This window comes from Aspergillus ibericus (assembly GCF_003184845.1).
Source record: "Aspergillus ibericus CBS 121593 unplaced genomic scaffold BO80scaffold_6, whole genome shotgun sequence".
In the NCBI taxonomy this organism is placed as follows: Eukaryota; Fungi; Ascomycota; class Eurotiomycetes; order Eurotiales; family Aspergillaceae; genus Aspergillus; species Aspergillus ibericus.
Window position 1 is genome coordinate 354309 of NW_020292104.1, and position 18523 is coordinate 372831.

The window sequence follows — 18523 nt, forward strand, 5'->3', positions numbered from 1 at the left end:
TTGTAGTAGTGGAACGGGTTCAGTGAGCGGGATTCTGGTGGTAAGAAAGCATTGGATCGAGGTGAAGGAAGACTTAGTTGGATAGGCTCTTGCTAAGCGATTTCTCTGACTTCCTAGTACCGGCTCAGTGCAGGCACCAGCTACAATAACACGGAATAGATGTACATTTGAATGTGGACGGAGGTAAGACTGCCAGGTAAGACATCTTTGCCACCGATATCTGATTCGGACGAAGACCAAACATGAAACATAGCGGGGATAATGTACAGGGAAGATATGGAACAGAGAGGAAAGAGAACGAACGGGAGGAAAGAACGGCTACATCAAGGAACCTCTACGAATCTTTGAAGGTCGCCTCGTACCTCTTTCCTCGGAAGGCCCAGAGACCCCAGTTACCACAGGACACGTCATGCGGATCCAGATCATTGAGGTCCCAGCGTAAACTGCGGAAGATATTCTCCCCAGGCTCCAGCAGAATGTCGAATTCACCAGCGCATTTCTCATGAACCCAGTTGATGTCTCGCTCCATGTCCCACTGTGTATAACCCGTAGTGATGATGGGCACCTTAGTCTCCAGAAGCTGTGGCAGCGTTTCCTCCCATTCGTGGGAGCTGGCCGGATGTCCAAGGCCCGGATGGAAGAGCATGAAGCAGTCCAGATAAGGATCGAAAGGCTGGAAGTACTGTGCTTTGTACATCGTATGAAAGTAGTCAACATACGTCGTGATCTTGAACTGTCCTCCAAGTCGGTCCTCCACAATGCCGCCGAAGGGATTCTCGGGCGTGCGCTCGGGGAGTGGGAATTCGGCATCTCGGTTGGCCATACTCTCGGGTCCAATGAAGATCAGATGGATCAGGGAGCGTGGGAAAATGTAGCTAAGCTGAAGCCAAACATCACGCGGCAGGGATGACTCGGCACGTGCGCCCAGGATGAATATCCGCACAGGCGGAGCCTTGAGGCGTAGTCCTTGGATATCAACGCCTTCTCCGGTCTTTGGGGGGTGCAGTGTGTACCGGAGCGCTACATGGACCGATCAGTTCACGAACAACGGAGACCTAGGGAAGATTGCAATTTACCGCTGACACTTTTAAGACCCTCCACGGTAAGTCTGCCTCCTTTTCGGACATTGTAAGGGCTCAGCTCATGTAAGACACTGCCAATGGTGAGTGGGTAGGTGAGCATCCTAGTCACTTGTCGCATGCTTCGATCATCATTGATCGCCTCGAATTCTCGCGTGTACATGAATGTGTCCCAGTTCGTCATGTTTATGACAAAGTTATCATCCTGCAGCCCGGGGTACGAGAACTCCGGGAAGAACCGACCGGAGTGTAAATCATGGTCGTCTTCGTTGATCTGTCGGATGGTCTCACAAACCTCCAAGTGAGCCTCGAAATCATCCATCCAATGGCCCTCTGAGCAGTATATAGGAACTCCGCAGTCGGGACATTCAAAATGAGAGTGAGCCGGTGGTAGACTCTCCGTGCTAAGCTGACTCTTGCGCGACTCTGAATCATTGGGGGAAACAGGTAAGCGGGTCTGTTGATGGCTGGGGTGAGGGCAAAAGGCGTTCTGCTTGATAAACGCGGCACGTTGTCGGACTGTATCTGCCGGGGACTGAGAGAAAGAATGGAACAGGTTGTTCGGTTTCAAAAGCTCTCGCGCCTCCGGCGAGGCGTTGGATGTGGCCTTTGTGGCCTTCTGCACCACCGACCCGATATTCTGCGACGCAATTGGGGAGGTCGACGGAATTGGGGACAAGGCAGGCTGTCTGACTGGTCCTCGCAGAGGTTTGGGCTCAAAGGAACCACTGCTCCGCGAGCTCAAGCTCCGTACGTACGAAGCGGGAATGCCGTAACCCCCTCGCCTTGGAGTAGTGACATGGTGCCAGCGAGCCACGGAGTTCTGGGCAGCAGCCCTTCGCCGGAGCACCTGCAGACAGCGCCCACACGTATATTCGCCGGGCATGGTGGGTGCAGCGCGACGCCTGTAGGGAACCCTTGAAGGAGAGAGTGGCTTGTTCCACGCGGCGGGCGGCTCTTTTCGCCCGCCGGCACGTGATGGGGCCCCGGCCGGCCCAAGCCTTCTCTCCCACTAACAATCACAATCATTAAAGACATACATAGTAGTTTTGACAGCTAGGATAATCATAGTAAGTTCTAATCCAAGCATTGCAGCACAAGCTAGAAGATATCTTCACAAACGCTCCAGTCGCCGCTTTCCCGACTCTTCCAGTATCGTCCATTGTGTGCCCAGTACTCCTCGCCAGTGACCGCGCACTTGGCCCTGCTGAACCATTTGGGCTGATACTCCTCGCCTTTCGTCTCCCTCTCCCTCCGCTTGGCACGCTGCTTCTCCTCCACCCGATGTTTCTCACTGGCAGCCAAATCATACTCGCCATCTTCCATCGCACGTTGATCGGGCCGAAGCCGCGTATCGGTAGGTGGTAGACACTCCTTGAGTCCCTTGGGTAGGGCGTTCAACGTGATGACGAAAGGGGTCAGGTTAAATGGGATCCCGCTCGGTCGAGCGTGGCATTGCCAGACCAAAATCGTCTTGGCCGATTCGGGATCCTGACCAGATACTGGCGCCTCGAACCCCGGGGTATGGCGCGCGTAGATCTTGTCATTCCATCGGCCGCCAATACTCCACTTGGGTGACCCATCACGGTCCACGACCTTGCCACTTACCTGGTATGCGGACGCAGCCTTCCAACCTCTGGGTTTGAAATCCAAGTAGCATATTTCGCCCGTGGTCCAGTTCTTAATTTCCATCAAACCATAATTGTCAACTGTGGGACTACCGGTGATGATGCCAATAACGGATGATGTAACCTTCTTCCAGGTATACAGCTCCTCTCCCCCCGATGCAGGCCGTAACCTAAGAAACCAAGTCCCTAAGAGATTGATGTCAAAGGATTTTCCGTAGAACTTGGACTTGAGAGCGGACTCGCCCTACGGAAAGAGAATAGGTCAGTATGAATCGGATACTTTGAGAGGGAAAGCACGCATGTAGTCCTTACATAGTAGTCCCACTTCGCCGACTCGGCCCAGGCAGCACCGATTGGTGGATGATGGCTGACTTGTTCGACGAAGAACCGATAACCTTTATCTGGCCGCGCATACTCGAACGTCTCCCCCAAAAGAGGATTGAACGGTTTAGCCACACGGCCTATCGTTGATGCGTATTCGCTCGCGGCATACGCGGCGACATACACCAAACGTTCCATCGAGTCGGGTCGGTCGGCCGCGATGTCAAGTAGATCTGCGTACTCCAAGTCCTCGGCCACGCGTTGAAGCAGGGATGTCGGCTCATTGAAAGAAACCGGGAGAGTCATTTTCGTCATATCTTTGCCGATCATCGACTTCAAGATACCCTGGAAGCACGTGTGAGACTCACAGCAGAACACCAATTTGACGACAGACCAGAGCGGCTACCTACCCAGAGTGAAATTTTCGGTCGATTATCGTAGTCCATCTTGAGTCTATGCCGGACAGGCTCTTCATACCCCTTGAACGAAGGGACAATTTCCGATCTCTTCGCGAATCGGGGCTCACTGCTCTCCTCCAGGGATTTTTGCCCATCATTTTCTGAGCCAACAAGTGTCTCCACCTCAATCTCCCCAGAATCAATGGCATCAAAGAACTCGTCTTCGTCATCGGTCTCCGAGTCACAGAGATTGCTGATATGGGACATGACCGACTTCTTGTGACGGAGAGCGCTTCCTGTATCCTGCTCTTCAAGCTGTGACGGGCCCCCTGCCGCCTCCAGCCCTATGGCTTCGCTTTCAGCATCGCCAAATTCTTCACGGGCGACCTGCCCGCGAAACGAATCTTTTCTAACTGCACGGTTCGTAGCTGTTGACTCCAACGCTTCCTTGAGCGCCCGTTTGGTACGCTTACGTTTTTCCTCGGACTCGCCCATCCGTGACTGGAGCTCTTCATGTTCCTGAGCGATCCTTGCCATACTTTCTTCCCACATTTTGCGTAGATATGCCTCTCTATTCAGGCGATACTGCCAATATGCATCGCGGTCCCTGGATATCTTTAGGAGACTTTGCACCAAGCCCTGCAAACTGCTTACGGCTGCCTGATAAGCGACTAAAGCTTGATCAACCGCCGGGTCCGAGAGTGATGTGCCAGGATCCTTAGATTTTTGTGCTTGGAGAGAAGATGCGACATTGGCAAGGATGTCAAGCTGAAGTTTCGTCGACTGGGCAGTTATATTCAAAGCATCTTTGTCTGTGGGTGGCACATCATGACTGGACGCATAATCGCCCTCATCGTCATCGCCGTCGATATCGGGAGCCGTTGTTACATGGCTCAGCACTCGGCTGACTTCGTTTGGCGGAGCGCCATGCTCCAATGACCCGTACATTGAGCCTTCCTCATCTTCGTGAGCGCTTCCTGACGTTGTGTGAGACGCATACGTGCTGAGCCGTGTTCCGCTGGTACTCGGTACATTAGTAGACGGCGGTGCAAGGCTCTTCGCGCTCGATTTCGCAACGGCTGAGCTTGGAGATTCAGAGAGGGTATCGGACTGTCGTCCTTCCACCTGGTCGATTTTTGCTTGACGAAGCACTTCTGCATGCCTCGACTGGCGCCTCTCTTCCTCTTTCGCTTCGTCCTTGGCCCATTGGATGGCATTATTCAAAGTCCAGAACCAACGCTTTGCCTCGACAACATGGTTTGCCTTAAGGTGATATTTGACGGATGATTTTCCATGTATCTCGAATCGGGTCTTGTCCTGGGCATCCATATTGAGTCTAGCAATCTTCATGTTGATCGCGCCTCGACAGGCGGAGCCCGCATCATCTGCAAGTCTAATGTCAATGATTGACTTTGAAGGATCCAGTGCAGCATCCATACCTTGGTGTTTGTAATAGCTGAGCACGCCGTCTTCTAATACAAACCATCGTAATTTATAGCCGCTCGTATAATTCGTCCATTTTTTCAGATAGCCCCTCATTTCCCGGGCTTCCTTGCCGGCGAAAGGCGCTTCACCTCCGCTCGAGCGGCCAGGAACACCTTGGGCTGCGTTGGTGCCAAGAATGGCTTTTTCCTGAATACCACGCTGTGCGATGACCGCCGCCGGGGATTTCTTGACAATCGCACGGGTCTTGTCATCTTTAGTAACATCCTGCGGCAACTTACCTTTCTTGTCACGACGGAAGGGATCCGCCCCATGCATCAGCAAGATTTGGATCAACTGTGTATCTTTTTTCCTTGCCCCTTCGTGCAATAAGGTGCCCCCGGACTGGGCAGTAACGGGATCCGTTACCAGGTCAAGACTGTTGACGTCCATGATCCCTTCAACGCGGGGCTCTTCAAGTACCTTCTCCAGCTTGTCATACTCTCCCTGAGAAACGAGAGCCTGGATTTCTTGGGTCTTGGCGTCAATGAACAGTGATCGAGCAAGCTGGAGTTGCTGGAAAATCTCCGGGGTGCGTGCGACGTCGAGAGCCGTCTGACCGCGATAGTTGACAATGGCATCATTGAGCGAGGGCCGATTCAGCAGGTCACGGATCACAGGGCCCCGTCCAAGCTGAGCGGCCAAATGAAGTGGTGTGTTGCCCTCTCGATCGCGTGCATTGATATCGAGGTTCTCGCCGGCGGACAAGACGAACTCGACAACCTGCGGTTCAGCACACTGGATCGCAAGATGGAGAATCGTGGTGCCAGAGAGGGTGCCCGCTCCCTGCGGTTCACTAGTATCCCTGGTGGCTTTTGAAATCGCAGTGGTGTCTCCGCTCCGTAAGATCTCAAAAAGGCGAAACGTCCGCACTGACTGGTCTAACGACATGCTACTGGTCTCTGCATGCGATATTGACGGTAGCTTCTCGATATTGTCGCCGCTTCCATGAGTGTCAGCAGGCTCCAAGGAGGGTTCGGCAGACATCGAAGGTAGATTCGGCTCCTGGCATGTACTTCGGCGGCTAGAGCTTCGGGAGGTTGGGACCCCGGATAAAGATGGGGTTTTGTAGATCGGGGATGGCGTGGCGGTATCGGTTGAGCCAGTAGCGTCGCACTTATCCTTGGATCTGTCACGGTGCAGAATGGCCAGCGCCAGCGAACTTCGAGAGCGTTTATGCCTAAGCAGAAGCAATATAGTATGTCAGCGAGGCGCTCACTCTGCGGGGATACCCGGTACTAGGTCGGGCAATGAGCGGGGTTCTGGGTCGGACGTTGGTGCAGGATCCCATCCTAAAGGGAAATCAAGGATAGATGGGAAGACGGAAGATGGGTCTGGTCCGCGGTCGCTCAACGATCACGACCCGCGGGACCGAACCGGCACAGCGCTCACTCACCCTTCGCCCCTTTCCATCATCTCTCGCAGGTCGCCAGCATACAAGAGGTTCAGGCCGAGTGCTTCCAAGGGAATTCCGTGCGTAGACAAGTTGAAATGAAAGATAATTGGGAGCTCAGGGCTGATTGGTGCCCAAGGCGGAGAGGAGACCCGGTTGATTTAAGTACCCGGAAGGACTGATAAAAGGAGATGAGATGATGGTAACGATGATTGTTGTTGTTCTTCCTCTTCCCGCGCCTTGGCCAAGACGGGAGTCTACTCTGAGTCTTCCTTCCCAACAGTCGAAAGTCGAGACTTAATATAGTACATTGATCTCTCTCGCAGGTTTACCAAGGACGAGAGAAATACTTGGACATATGTGTATACAAATCGAGTGGTCTTCAGAGCCGGACACATTATGGATACCTCAGGACCGTCAGCTTGTTTCTCCACTCACCACCACAATGACGCTGCCCAGTTGTCGCTTCAGATCCTCCTTGTCGACATCGTGGGTGTCCTCAACCTCGCCCCACATATCGGTCTGCCATTTGACTTCCAGACTGGATGCTTCTGCAGCCTCCGCTATGCCGAATCTCCTGTGCCCTGGTCGTTGCACATGACGGAAGCTCTCGCTCCATTCAGAGACCAATCGGACAGCGATCAACAAGCTCTTGGCGGCCAGTATTCCTCTCTCCAGTCCGGCCAAATCGTAGGCCTGTAAACTCGATATCCACTGTTCAATAATGTCTTTCGTAGCCTGGGGCTGGGAGACTGGCAATATGCTATCGCTGTCAAGGATGGGTTTTATGTCCACGCCAGGCCAAACTTTGGTGCTCAGGAAGGCAATCGTATCTTGAGCAACCCTAATCTGGGCTTCTCGAAGGCTTTCCGGTCTCTTGCCATCGTCATCGCCAGCGACCTCACCAGTAGCGTAGGAATTTTGCTCCGGCACCCAGCAAAGCAAGGTGTCCGTATCCAAATAACGCATCGCAGTTTTCACTATCTGATCCCTCGTGGTGGTCTCGCCTCGAGCATCCTCTCTAGCAATATCTGCCGCACGCGCGGCGAGAGAGGTTAGGGGGATGAGGTGATTCTTTAGCGCTTGCTGGGCGGTGGTCATGACATCCCACTCCAGCGCAATTGCATGGGCAAGGTAAGGCTTGGTTGATGGTATGTAGAGGATGTCTTTGGAAGGCGTCCGAATAGGGCGCGTGTCTAGCAAAACTTGATAATCTCCTTCTAAAGAAATGGAGAGAAGGTCAACACCACTGCCCAACGTAAACTGATCGCGAATGGCCAAAGGAAATACCTGGCTTCCGCTTTACATCAACATTTTTCCAGAAACGCTTCTTGAGCACAGTGGTTGTCTTCCCTGGCTGCGGACCTGTCTCGCTCTTCTGATACGATCCCGCATCCCCCTGTCGCATGTCTGCATGAGCAGACGCAGGTAAAGGGGCGTTCGGCGGCGGGCCATGAGTGGTAATGGGGTGAGCAATGGCGGACCTCAGTGCTGTTGTACTGATCGAGCGTGGTATAGCATCCCTACGCTGCGCACCTTTCGAGAGTGCCTGTCGCGAGATGACCGCGACGGCTCGATGAAACGTGGGCATCACCTTTCACGCAAATGCTTGAGACGAAAGTTTGCGAGGGGAAAGTACGAACAGATGGTTCTGATAAAAAGCACAGCTTGTGTCGAAGTTTCAAACCCTTTCGTCTTCTGCCATCTCTTTTCTCGCGTACGACGGGCCGATTGGTAAATCGGAGGAGTACCTGAATCGAGACTCCGATTGGAGCGCCACAGGCGCCACAACGCCACATGCTGTATGCTGGTCCCACTACAGCGGTGGATGAGTACTCCGTAACTAATGGTAGATAACAGCAACAGTATGTTGGAATGACCATTCAATTAAGCAGAATGTCTGCTTATCGATATTTCTCGATTGAAAGTACCCCACAAATAATGAAAGCTACTTGAGACAGATATACCGGCATTCAGCTAGCCCGGTGTTTGCTTCATGAAGTTATTTCAGAATCGTCAAAAGCTCACATAAATCAGAATGCATCGGATTCAAGAGCACATCTCGGTTGCAGCAAATTATTTGGTGCCTATCATGGATTAAATATTAAGGCCAAATCGCACAAAGGCTATCAGACCCAACTCGAGAACGGAAATGGAAGCACTTCGAGGGACCTCCCACACGGGAGTCTAGAAATAAGGAAAGGGAAAGCCAAGAACCAAGGGAATCAACATGCAACAAGATCATACAGCCGGGGGTAATTTAGAAAAGAAGAGTCCGCCCACGCTTTTGTAATTTACAAAACCCTCGAATTTTCAGGATTGACCGTGCTCGGAAGTAGTGTCGGTATTGCGTTGACTCAAAAGGACAATTCACCAATCAAGCTGTGAGATGGGAAAGAAAGAAAGGGGGAGGGCAAATATTCAAATATAAACTTCCATCCGAGCATGGAAAGAATACAGGGCGTTTTTTAGCACGGTCTTGTGCACGATATCGATGAAACCAGTCCACGAAACCATGCTGGGGAAATATTCGGGTACGGGGAATGAAATTTTCGCCCAAAGGAATTGGTATATCAACTCTGAAGGTCTCGATGTCCTTCCATCTCCTTGTTCCAGGTTTAGCGTCATCAAGGCATTTCGTCGTAATTGTTTATTAAACCAATCGAGGTTCGGCGACTTTGCTATATCGTCGCTGGGATCTCAACGGGAACTTAGGCAATCAGCGCTGGTGAAAGCACCCCGAAAATGTGAACAATAGCTAGATATCAAACGGAGCAAAGGGTTGGCAGTAGGCCAAAACAGTCGTTCGGCACGCTCACTTATCGCGCGTGCAGGCGTCATTGAATTATGTAACTCGGGTAATAAGGCCGTTTCATGCGGTCCATGTCCGTTCGCTTCTTCATGCGTTCCGCGTCATAATCATCGGCACCGTCTCTGCTGCCCCATGTCGTCTATAGAAATAGTTGGCTTGTTAGCAACACTGAACTCGAGAGCATGGAGCGGGGCTTTCAGGAAACAAAATCGGAGGTTGCACGAGGATGAGCCGAAGCCAAAGAAGAGGACGGAACAGAAAATAGCTATGGCACTAATATGCCCGGGCAGCAAAGCAAAGATGACAAGGGAATGCAAGAGAAAAGGGAGGGAAATGAAGAATCATGGACTGAAATAAAGAAAGGGGAGAGAAAAAAAAACAGATGGCACGAGAAAAACCGAAAGAGAAAAAGCAATCGGATTACCAAGACGGGGAAGTCCGCGGGTGGATACACAAAGTGCGAAGGTGAGGTGAAACCCATGACCAATGCAGATGCATCATAGGAGGGAGGAATTGGGTGTTGAGAGAGAAGCAAGCAGGCCAAGGGTTAGAGCCCACTCCCATGCTACAAGCGCCACCCGTAGATACGAGGCTGCACTTGCGCATGCACCCACCGCAGAAACGAAACAACCAATGAAGCTGTACATTGCTGGGGTTCTGCAACTTACCACATTAAGAGTTAAAACAGCGTATATTTTAATAGCCCCGTGGAAATAACCGAAGAGGATAGACACCGGCAAAAGTATGACATCGACTGGGTAACGTATATAATGTCCGACAAGCTTGATGAACTTGCTAATAAACATCCATACTCCGAGTGCTTGCATAGCTAGCGTGTGGGTACTGTGATCCCAAGAAACCGTGGCCTTATAGCAAAATATAAGGAGCAGCAAGTCTCCGAGGAAGGCTGGAGGCGAGAGCGTTGTCAAGTGCACAGCATATGCGCTCCAAGGTTGGCGGCTAGTGACATAAGATACCAAACGTTAGTGCAGATCAGACAAGCACATGCATCAGTAAGTGTTGGCTAATGGCTCTCATTCCAATACCAAAGAATGGTGTTCCAGCAGTTTAACAACGGCCATGCCTCGAGCAACACAGGGCCAGCATATCATGCCTGTGTGCCATCCTAGAGGATGGTAGTCAAAGCAAAGGGATGAAAAGTCAAACATTCGGATGTTAATTGGGCGAGGTTTGAACCAAGGGGAGTGAATAATTGAGCGTGCAATGATCGCAGATCAACATTCATTGATTGTGCGTGATATGCGCGTCTGCCAGAGAAACTTTTAGGGGAGGACTCACTGCCAAATATGTTTTTCGTGGAACATGCTCGTAAGGTTGCTCCTCCAGTTGCTTCGAGACCAGCGCGCGCACTGCTTGAGAAACTTAGGATTATCTTCCAATGTTGTCAAGACCTCCGCCTCAGGATGATATTGCATGAATGTCTCCCAGCCATGCGACACCATCCAGCGGGTAATAAAATTGTCATCATCCGCGTTCAATTGATACTTTCCGAACCACCATTCCTCATTGGTGAACGCATATGTGAAGCCCTCATTTTGGAGGATCGCTGTCCTGTATGCAACTGTCCGGCCCGACATGCAAGGAAGCCCACCATCAATATGTGTTGTGGCTGCGCAGTCGAAATTTCTTCGCTCCAGGTAAAGAGCGCCCAGGAAACCCCATATGCGCTGGGAGAATGATGGGGAAACAGCTCGTCGCAGACGCTGACAAGTAACCACACCACCATATCGCTCGTCCTTCTCGAAAGGCGCTAAGATCCAAGGAAGAACTGTCCGTGGCCAACTCACATCGTCATCTGCAAATACCGTGATAGCAGTCCGGACTTCTGGGATCGCCCTAGTCATCTGTCGACGCTTGTTTGGGTGGGTGACAGTGAACAAGCGGATTCTCGACTTCGAAGCTGGCATCAAGCTCAACATATTCTCTGCCTTTTTCCGATTTGCCTCGATAGTGACCAAGAGGAGCTCATATGGTTGCGTGTCGAGAATCGTTCTTATGGTTTCCACGAGTTCATCGCCGCATCCTTCCAAGGTTGGTAAGATTACCGTCACATCCTGGGCAGTTAATTTCGGATTCTCTGGCGGAAGAATTGGTTTAAATGTCCAGAAGGAAACAAGGTTCACAACAAGGCGAAAGTAGCGATATAAACTGTAGAACGAAAACGTCAGTCTAGGATATTCTTTGGAAGTAAGCCTCAGGTCAAACCTGGAAGAACACTAACAATAGGGCAATAAAGGCTCGCATGAATGGAAACTCCATGGCCGAGGTGGGTAGGAAAGCTTAAAGCTTTCCTTTCAAGCTACTGATGGTTTTAGATTTTATAAGGTTCACTTCAGGTGCAGTTGTTATCCCGGTCTTTCTCCGACGCTGGACTCAGCAAGGAAGTCGCAACCGAGGGTGTACGCCGTTCTCGCCAAAGACGATGGAAGCAGATAAGATCGAAGCCGTTGAGCTCTGGCTTTGCGCAAATGATAAAGGTGTCAATGGGGAGCAATTTGCGAAGACGGGAGACAGAGAATACGTAGAGGGTCTTCCAGTATGACCAGAGAGGACGAGGGCAAAGCAAAGAAAAGAGAGTACAAGGTAAACGAATGTCTGGGTGGAAACTTTGCCCAGGACGTCGTCAAAGAGTTCTGGGAAACAAAAAAGACCAGCTTTTAGGTCAATTGGCTTCGCAGAGGATGTGAATGCCTATGGACAGACATGCAACATTGGGGATTCTTATTTGTTGCAGTTGGAGTCGATGGCACGGAATGGCAGGGAAGGCACATGTTCAAGTCCGGCATCCAGACATTGGCTTGAACCAATCCCTAGGAAGAAATATAAATAAGTTACTTGTGGGCTCCAGTTCCTTTGTCATTTTGAGTGTCATGCAGGTGTATTTTTGCCTCGTGCGTCAGAGACCCTGGATCTAGATGGACTGATGGAGGATACTGTGGGTGGAGAAAGGATTGGCGGCGGCCCATGCAGCTACTGCGCAGTCACTGCAGTGACATGGGCCAGAAGAGTGGGGACTGATAATGGTGTGTGGAATTATTCCCTAACACTAAGTTAGGAGCTAAGAGCATGTTAGTGGATGTCTCCGAAATTCGCAGTGGTTAAGTGTGTTGGGGCCTTTTTGGGGGGGGGGGGGATTCCGTACTAACCGGTCCGTCGTAGTAGTGCTAGTACCTATTGAGTCCACTCCGTACCCATCCCGGAACGCCGTAGATACCATCCCAATTCCTAAACATGGAAATGTCTATGGAGTAGGCCGATGCCTACTAATTACTAGCCGCCTATCTCCATTACCAGAATGAAGCCCAGCGATGTCTCCTTCTCAAAATCCCTGATCATGCCTCTTGCCGCCCTCTCTCCTACAACAGAATGATACATTCTCCATACTTCTGTCTCGGTAATTCCTTTTTCTTTTTTTTTGGTATATGGTGACTGGGAGAAAGAGAGAAAGGTATGTACGCAAAGGATCAAGGAGGGTGGAGGAAGGGGGGCGGGCGCCAAAAAAGAAAAAGACTATTAAAAATGAAAATAATAAATAAATAAAAGGAAGTAGGAACGGGTAAAATTCAGCATAAAATCATCGGTGGCTCATCAAACCCGATGGGCAAGTGACGCCGATGAGCCGACAGACCAAACCACCTAGATAATACTTGGTAATAGGTGGTGGGGGGCAGAGTTCGTTTGTCGGCTGGATGATCAACCAACAGAGACAAGAAAAATCTCCCTCACTGTTTCCATGTGTATTATAACGTCTTTCAGATAACACAATCTTACTATGAAATGTTGCCTTGTCAATTGTCCCCGGAGCCATCCTTACATGTAAAACTTGCTAGAATCCTGATTCTTCATTATTCTATGGCATTTTTTTCTGGCTGTGCCTACGGCGTGAATGATATCAAACCAGACCTAGTAATGACGACATAATAACTCACTCAACTCATTAACCAAGGTGTCTGGCCCTGTACAGACACACAGTTTCTAATTCTATCCAGGTGCAGATTGCCGCTGCATACTATCGAATGGCATGGGTTAGAACTAATATAATGAGCATGGCAGTCCATCAGTCTAGACAAGCAGCTCCGATCGGGATATAATGAATTAAGGGGGGTAGGAAATAAAACAAAAAGGATGTGGGCGGGAACGAACAATAAGCCTTTCAGGAGGGGCGGAAAATATGAGAAAGTAGACCATGTTAGTTCACATGTTATAACCTGTCTCATCCGCCTAGACCTCATGATTTGCCTTTCCATTTTAGCTTATCAATAGGATTTAGATGCAGCGCCTGTAGTAATAAGGAGCGTTCATTTTGATTATAGCACATGGACTTGTTTTTTAATGTATTGACCAGAACCAGCTTTTTGAGCCTCGCAAGTCTTATATAATACACTGAAGGTAGGATGGTCATACAGATTACCATAATATAATAAGCTACTGCATAGGTGATCATATGGCGATACAAAGGAAGGAGGGCGGGAAAGATCGCATACCATAAAGTTATGTGGTTCTTCAATTGAAAGTAATCGGAGAAAGGAAACCCATGAGGGGTCCTAATCAAGGAAATGGTCCGAAGACCCGGATAATCACTCCTAACCACTTCCCATGCACGGTGACTTCTTCACCCTTTCGGTTCCAAGTATCTACTATGTACAAATTTCTAGTATTCAGTCAACAACTGCAGGATAGGCACAGTGGATGTCATTTCATGAATATTAGCTGCTAGATGAATGCAACCTGTCTGGATATGAAGAAACGGTAATGGTCTTGTTATAAATATAAAATACACCGGACAGAATTGCGTGCCTCGCTAAGCAATTCCAGCTACTGCACACTAGGCTACAATTTTTGTTGAAGGTTGTCACGCCCGCCCCTCCCTCCCCTCCTTCCTCCGGCTGCAACATACGAACCAAGCTACAGACAGTAAAGTATATACCGCAGTAGGCTTGATTTCCAGCCGAGAAATTTTGGCCAAAAAAATGATCAAAAGACGTAGGCATGTAATAAGAAGGGAGAAAGGCAATTACACTGAGGAGTACTACGGAGTAGGGAGTACCTCAAGATACGTACTAGTGTTGGGGATACAGCCAGTCCAAGTTCCTAATACTCATTGGCTTCCAACCAAAAACGTTCAGGTTAACGGTGATCCTAGCGGCGATCTCCCAACCCCGTCTTATTAAAGTCCACCTGCGCTCGCTGCCTCGCACAATCAACAACCAGTCAGCCGCTAAGTAAAAATTGGATCACGAAGCTTGGGTGGGGGGAACAGCAATGCTGCCATAGGCTGGAGGTAATACGAAGTCGAGACCATTCCCCAGACAGACCACTATCTCCCCCTAATAATGCCATGGCCCGTAACATGGTCGGCTCCGAGAACATGCAATATGCATTCATCAGCTGAAAGTTAGTCCGAGACAAAGGTCTCCTACGCATTTAATCAGAGGGTGGATAGCTTTCAGGTTATAGGCTAGACACCGCCGGAAATATCTGTACGCAGCAAGTATACTTCGTAATCTGTGATGGTTCTCATGAGTCATGGTCATGTGCTATAAAATTAAATCACATTCTTTCTCTTCGTCTTCGTCTTCCCCGTCTTTTTGCTGTCCGTGTGCTCCTAGGATTACAAGAAGAATAATCCTTGACTCACAAAAGCCTTGGAGCTTTAGCTAGATTCGTATTTATGCGTTTCTTCGGACAAACGACCCTTCCCCGTCGGTAGACACGCAGTCTGATATGCGGACTTGTGGCTTGCTTAGTAGATCTCGGGAATCAATGGGGCTAAATGTCTCGCTTGCTAGCAATCAACTACAGACTACGGAGTACTATTATGATGCTATCGAAGTACACAAAAAATCTCCATTATTGGTTATCAAACTAAACTCCGTAGCGATGCAGAGCAGACCGTGAAAGATAGGTGCTTCCGTAATCCTACCAACTCTCTTTCCTTGCGTGCATGGTCGTAGAGCATCCCTAGGCCTACGAGTGTAAGGTGAAGACGACCTAATAGTACTTGTTCATTACTAGATAGCTTAGTAGGTGGCTCAGGGTAGTAAGGTACCCAGCGTAGCTGTCGGGGCCCTCAACCAATCACCCACAGGACCGTCGTAATCTCTTCGAAGCCGCGGATACTGGATAGAGATAATTTCTCCACATACGATTAGCATCGCTAGTGATAATGAACGTGCGGCCCGAGCTCTATTTCCCAATAAAGACTTGACTCGCATGGTTGTATGTCGACGTTGTCTTGGCATCTAGGACGCGTGCTGATGGAAGCACAGCCGTACATCATACCGGCTACTCCTTCGTACTTATTGGCACAGATAGCCCGCCAGCCTTAGTGGCTGCAGATGATAATCAACCCTCCTGCAAGTCACCTTAAACGGCTATGTGCCCCAAGGCTAGGCCGGGGCGCCTCCACCCTACCGTCCGGACTAGATCGAAGGCTGATTTAGAGCTAAATGAACACATAGCTAATAAGCAGCTAACAGGAGTTATTGAACACACCACAACAGGCATGTATGGGGGTGTAGGTATGACGGGAGACCTGCGGCGTGTGTCTCTTGCATGGGGTGTGCAATGTCATTCATAGGCATCAAGGGTCGCTGGCGTAACGGTCTTGGAGCTTCATAAGGAACGCGATGCCTTTATTGACCTCTACACTTCACTGATGATCCCTCTACAAGTGATAGCTTTATTAAAGAGGATACTCAGGTCTTTCAAGCCCTTTAGATACATTACACGGAATAGCTCCGTCTCCATCCATTGATCACTTTAAGTAAGCCCTTGCCGTGTAAACCGGGTGACGTTGCATTGTGTTTCCCCCCTACTTTGATTTGGTCCGTATATTCTAGCATCTCTACAGAGTAACAGGCGTTCTTTCTTCGCATGGTTGCCGTAATTGGGAATAACCTAGCTACTGAAATGGCAGCCACGCATGCACAACTATCTTCTGGGTAGCTGAAACAGACGCGTACCTATTTCGGCTGCACGGACATGACTTGCCTCCGCCGAGCTCTCCACTCTCACCCGGGAATGACCGAGGATCCATCAAGGAGCATTCGGAGCAGGACTGGTAGATAGATACTACTTAAGTGCTAAGGTAGTATGGGCCTTAGTGCTTCTTGTCTCTAGTGCTGTGCAGCGTACACTGTACTGTACTAAAAACCTAAGCTTGTACTAATCCATGTCTCTCGTATCATCGCTGGCCATTTCATAAGAGCATACGAGCTGGCAGCCGTTGAATTTCCCTGCGGCCCTAAGATACTGTAGGAGGACAAGTTAAGTGACAAGATGGAGTCATACATACGGTGGTTCGGAAGGTATCATACCATTGATCTGACCCAAGCCCCACACAATGAGCAGATAGTATCATAGCATAGCTACCAGCTTACCACTGCATGGAGTTGTGCGATATTTTTTTCCACATCCCCATGGTCCCGGGCCGGCCACCGAAGTGTACGGAATAGGTGGACTATAATAGAAATGAAATAAAATGAATGGTGATCGTAATAATGATAATGATGACAATCATACTGAGTGTTCAAAGCTCTTACTGTGTGCACTGTCCAACCGATGCTCCATGTTGAAGTCTGGATTTCTCGCCGGCAAAACTTTTGCTGATATCAACTCAATTTGTTTTGGTTCCCAAAAATGTATGGATACTCATACGGTAAGAAACTAGTGCACGTTCTATTGTTTCCACCAAGACATTCGGAGATGACATGCAGCTCATGCCATCAATCGGAATGTTAACCGCGTGTGAAATCAAGTATTTGTTCTGACAGCCCTAGCAGGAAGGACAACGCTCTCTTCTCTTAATTAGACCACAGTGCTTGTTACCTGTCAATGTACGGAAGGGAGGAGTTAAAGACATGACAGATTAGTTGGCGCCTCAAATGCAGTATGGTACATGAATACGAACGCGACCGTATGTACCTCAGTATTCAATTACACAAGAGAGGGTCAGTAATTAACTGGTTACAACAACTTACGGCACATGCTGACATGAAGACCGAAGTGGAGTATCCACTCCGAGCTCCTTGGGCTGCCTCTCTCGGAGCGTTAGTCGCAGGTGGACGCGGACTGTGCACAACTTAGCGCGGCCTGCTTCCTCTGTACTGGTGGGAACTTTTCCAATACCGTCCGTGGACTGGGGCGCCTCGGCATGGGGCAAATCTCCGCTGCAGCGTTGTGGTTCGCTTACCCGGGCAGCAGGCAACTTACCTGCTTAGGAGCTGTGCCGCTCCCGCTACGTGTTTGGCGGCGACGGGCGACACACTGGGCCGAGACTGTCCCGTGCTCCCAAGACAACCCGCGCTTTACCCAAGAGCAATTGGAATTCCAAAGTCCCAACCACGCCAGTCAAAGACGAGGTAAGGTTAGGATGGTCGGAGGGTGCGCCTTTGAAGATGATCATGGAACAGGAGGAAAGGAGGTGTATCCGAGACCTGCAGAAGCGGCAAAGGGCGTATATATACGGAGTAAAGCGCAGATATTTCGATGAATAGATAGGTACGTACAATCATCTACTCCGTACGGGATGGTAGAAAGATTATTCGAGCCACCGAAGGCAAGAGAGGACCGTGGAACAGGGTATCTAGGCGGCCCTGACCTGGATAAGCAAGTCCTCACCCTAGAACCTCATTCTGCTACTCAGTACTCCGACCTACAGAGGTAATTGCATTATCCCGTCGCCAGTCGCAACCTAACTACTCCGTGCTCCGTACATAGTAGAACAGACTGACTGCCTAGGTAGGCAGGAGTGGCGGTTATTTGTGGAACGGTGTATATCATAGGCTGGATAGTGGATGCGGGAGTCCTAGACTGGTGGCCCGTGGGAGGTTCGACTGCGGGCCTGCAGGCTCGGCCAGCTGGGCCAGGCCATCTGTTTAACACACTAAAAGGTGTTGGCAACGTTGCCTACTGCACCTGTTATGCAGCTAATCGAGTCAATCAGCGGCTAAACTAGGCATGGCCTACTTATCTACTTCGGTTCCACTGCTCTATCCTCGTTTAAGTGACTGCTAGGCCGGCTGTGCGCTATCCGCTACCCGAATGGTCAGTAGCCCGAGTGCTGTTTGGCTTGATCAAGCCTCAGGAAATTCAGGAGCATTACTCTGTACTCTCTGTGTGGCTTTTTCATGGGGTGCAGAACGTAATCGCTGGAGAATGTCCTTTGCAACGGTAATAAAACAATAACACCATTGCTGTTGTTGTGGTTGGCGGTAAGCCATATTTCCCCCACTATGGATTTAGTAGGTGCTTCTCTAGTACTGCACAGCCGTTGAAACCGAGTCAAATAGAGGTTGTTGAGCAATTGGTGTTGTATAACCCGGTCCGGAGCCTCTCGGGAACACTATGGAGAGTCCTTCAACAACACTAGGAAGATTCGACCTCCT

The 18523-nt window shown here is 49.9% G+C and overlaps 4 protein-coding genes across 4 annotated transcripts; all 4 read right to left on the minus strand.

Annotated features, from left to right (window-relative positions):
- Positions 1-334: 334 nt before the first annotated feature.
- On the minus strand, positions 335-5895 carry BO80DRAFT_452464 (uncharacterized protein; the record flags this gene model as incomplete). Its single annotated transcript, XM_025721951.1, has 6 exons — positions 335-1020; positions 1077-1984; positions 2308-2951; positions 3020-3373; positions 3439-4811; positions 4866-5895. The coding sequence occupies 6 exons, from the start codon at positions 5893-5895 to the stop codon at positions 335-337; spliced, it is 4995 nt and encodes a 1664-aa protein (XP_025578700.1).
- Positions 5896-6718: 823 nt separating this feature from the next.
- BO80DRAFT_347641 (ATP synthase complex assembly protein ATP12) lies at positions 6719-7892 on the minus strand (the record flags this gene model as incomplete). The annotated part of the gene is made up of 2 exons (XM_025715432.1): positions 6719-7521; positions 7592-7892. 2 exons carry the CDS (start codon positions 7890-7892, stop codon positions 6719-6721), a joined length of 1104 nt encoding a protein of 367 aa, XP_025578701.1.
- A 1330-nt stretch (positions 7893-9222) lies between these two features.
- On the minus strand, positions 9223-10090 carry BO80DRAFT_234994 (uncharacterized protein). Its single transcript, XM_025714502.1, has 2 exons — positions 9538-10090; positions 9223-9252 (listed from the first exon to the last, which is right to left on the minus strand). The coding sequence occupies exon 1, from the start codon at positions 9938-9940 to the stop codon at positions 9611-9613; it is 330 nt and encodes a 109-aa protein (XP_025578702.1). The 5' UTR covers positions 9941-10090; the 3' UTR covers positions 9223-9252; positions 9538-9610.
- Positions 10091-10408: 318 nt separating this feature from the next.
- On the minus strand, positions 10409-11393 carry BO80DRAFT_432070 (glycosyltransferase family 2 protein; the record flags this gene model as incomplete). The annotated part of the gene is made up of 2 exons (XM_025720777.1): positions 10409-11282; positions 11356-11393. 2 exons carry the CDS (start codon positions 11391-11393, stop codon positions 10409-10411), a joined length of 912 nt encoding a protein of 303 aa, XP_025578703.1.
- Between the last annotated feature and the right edge of the window lie 7130 nt (positions 11394-18523).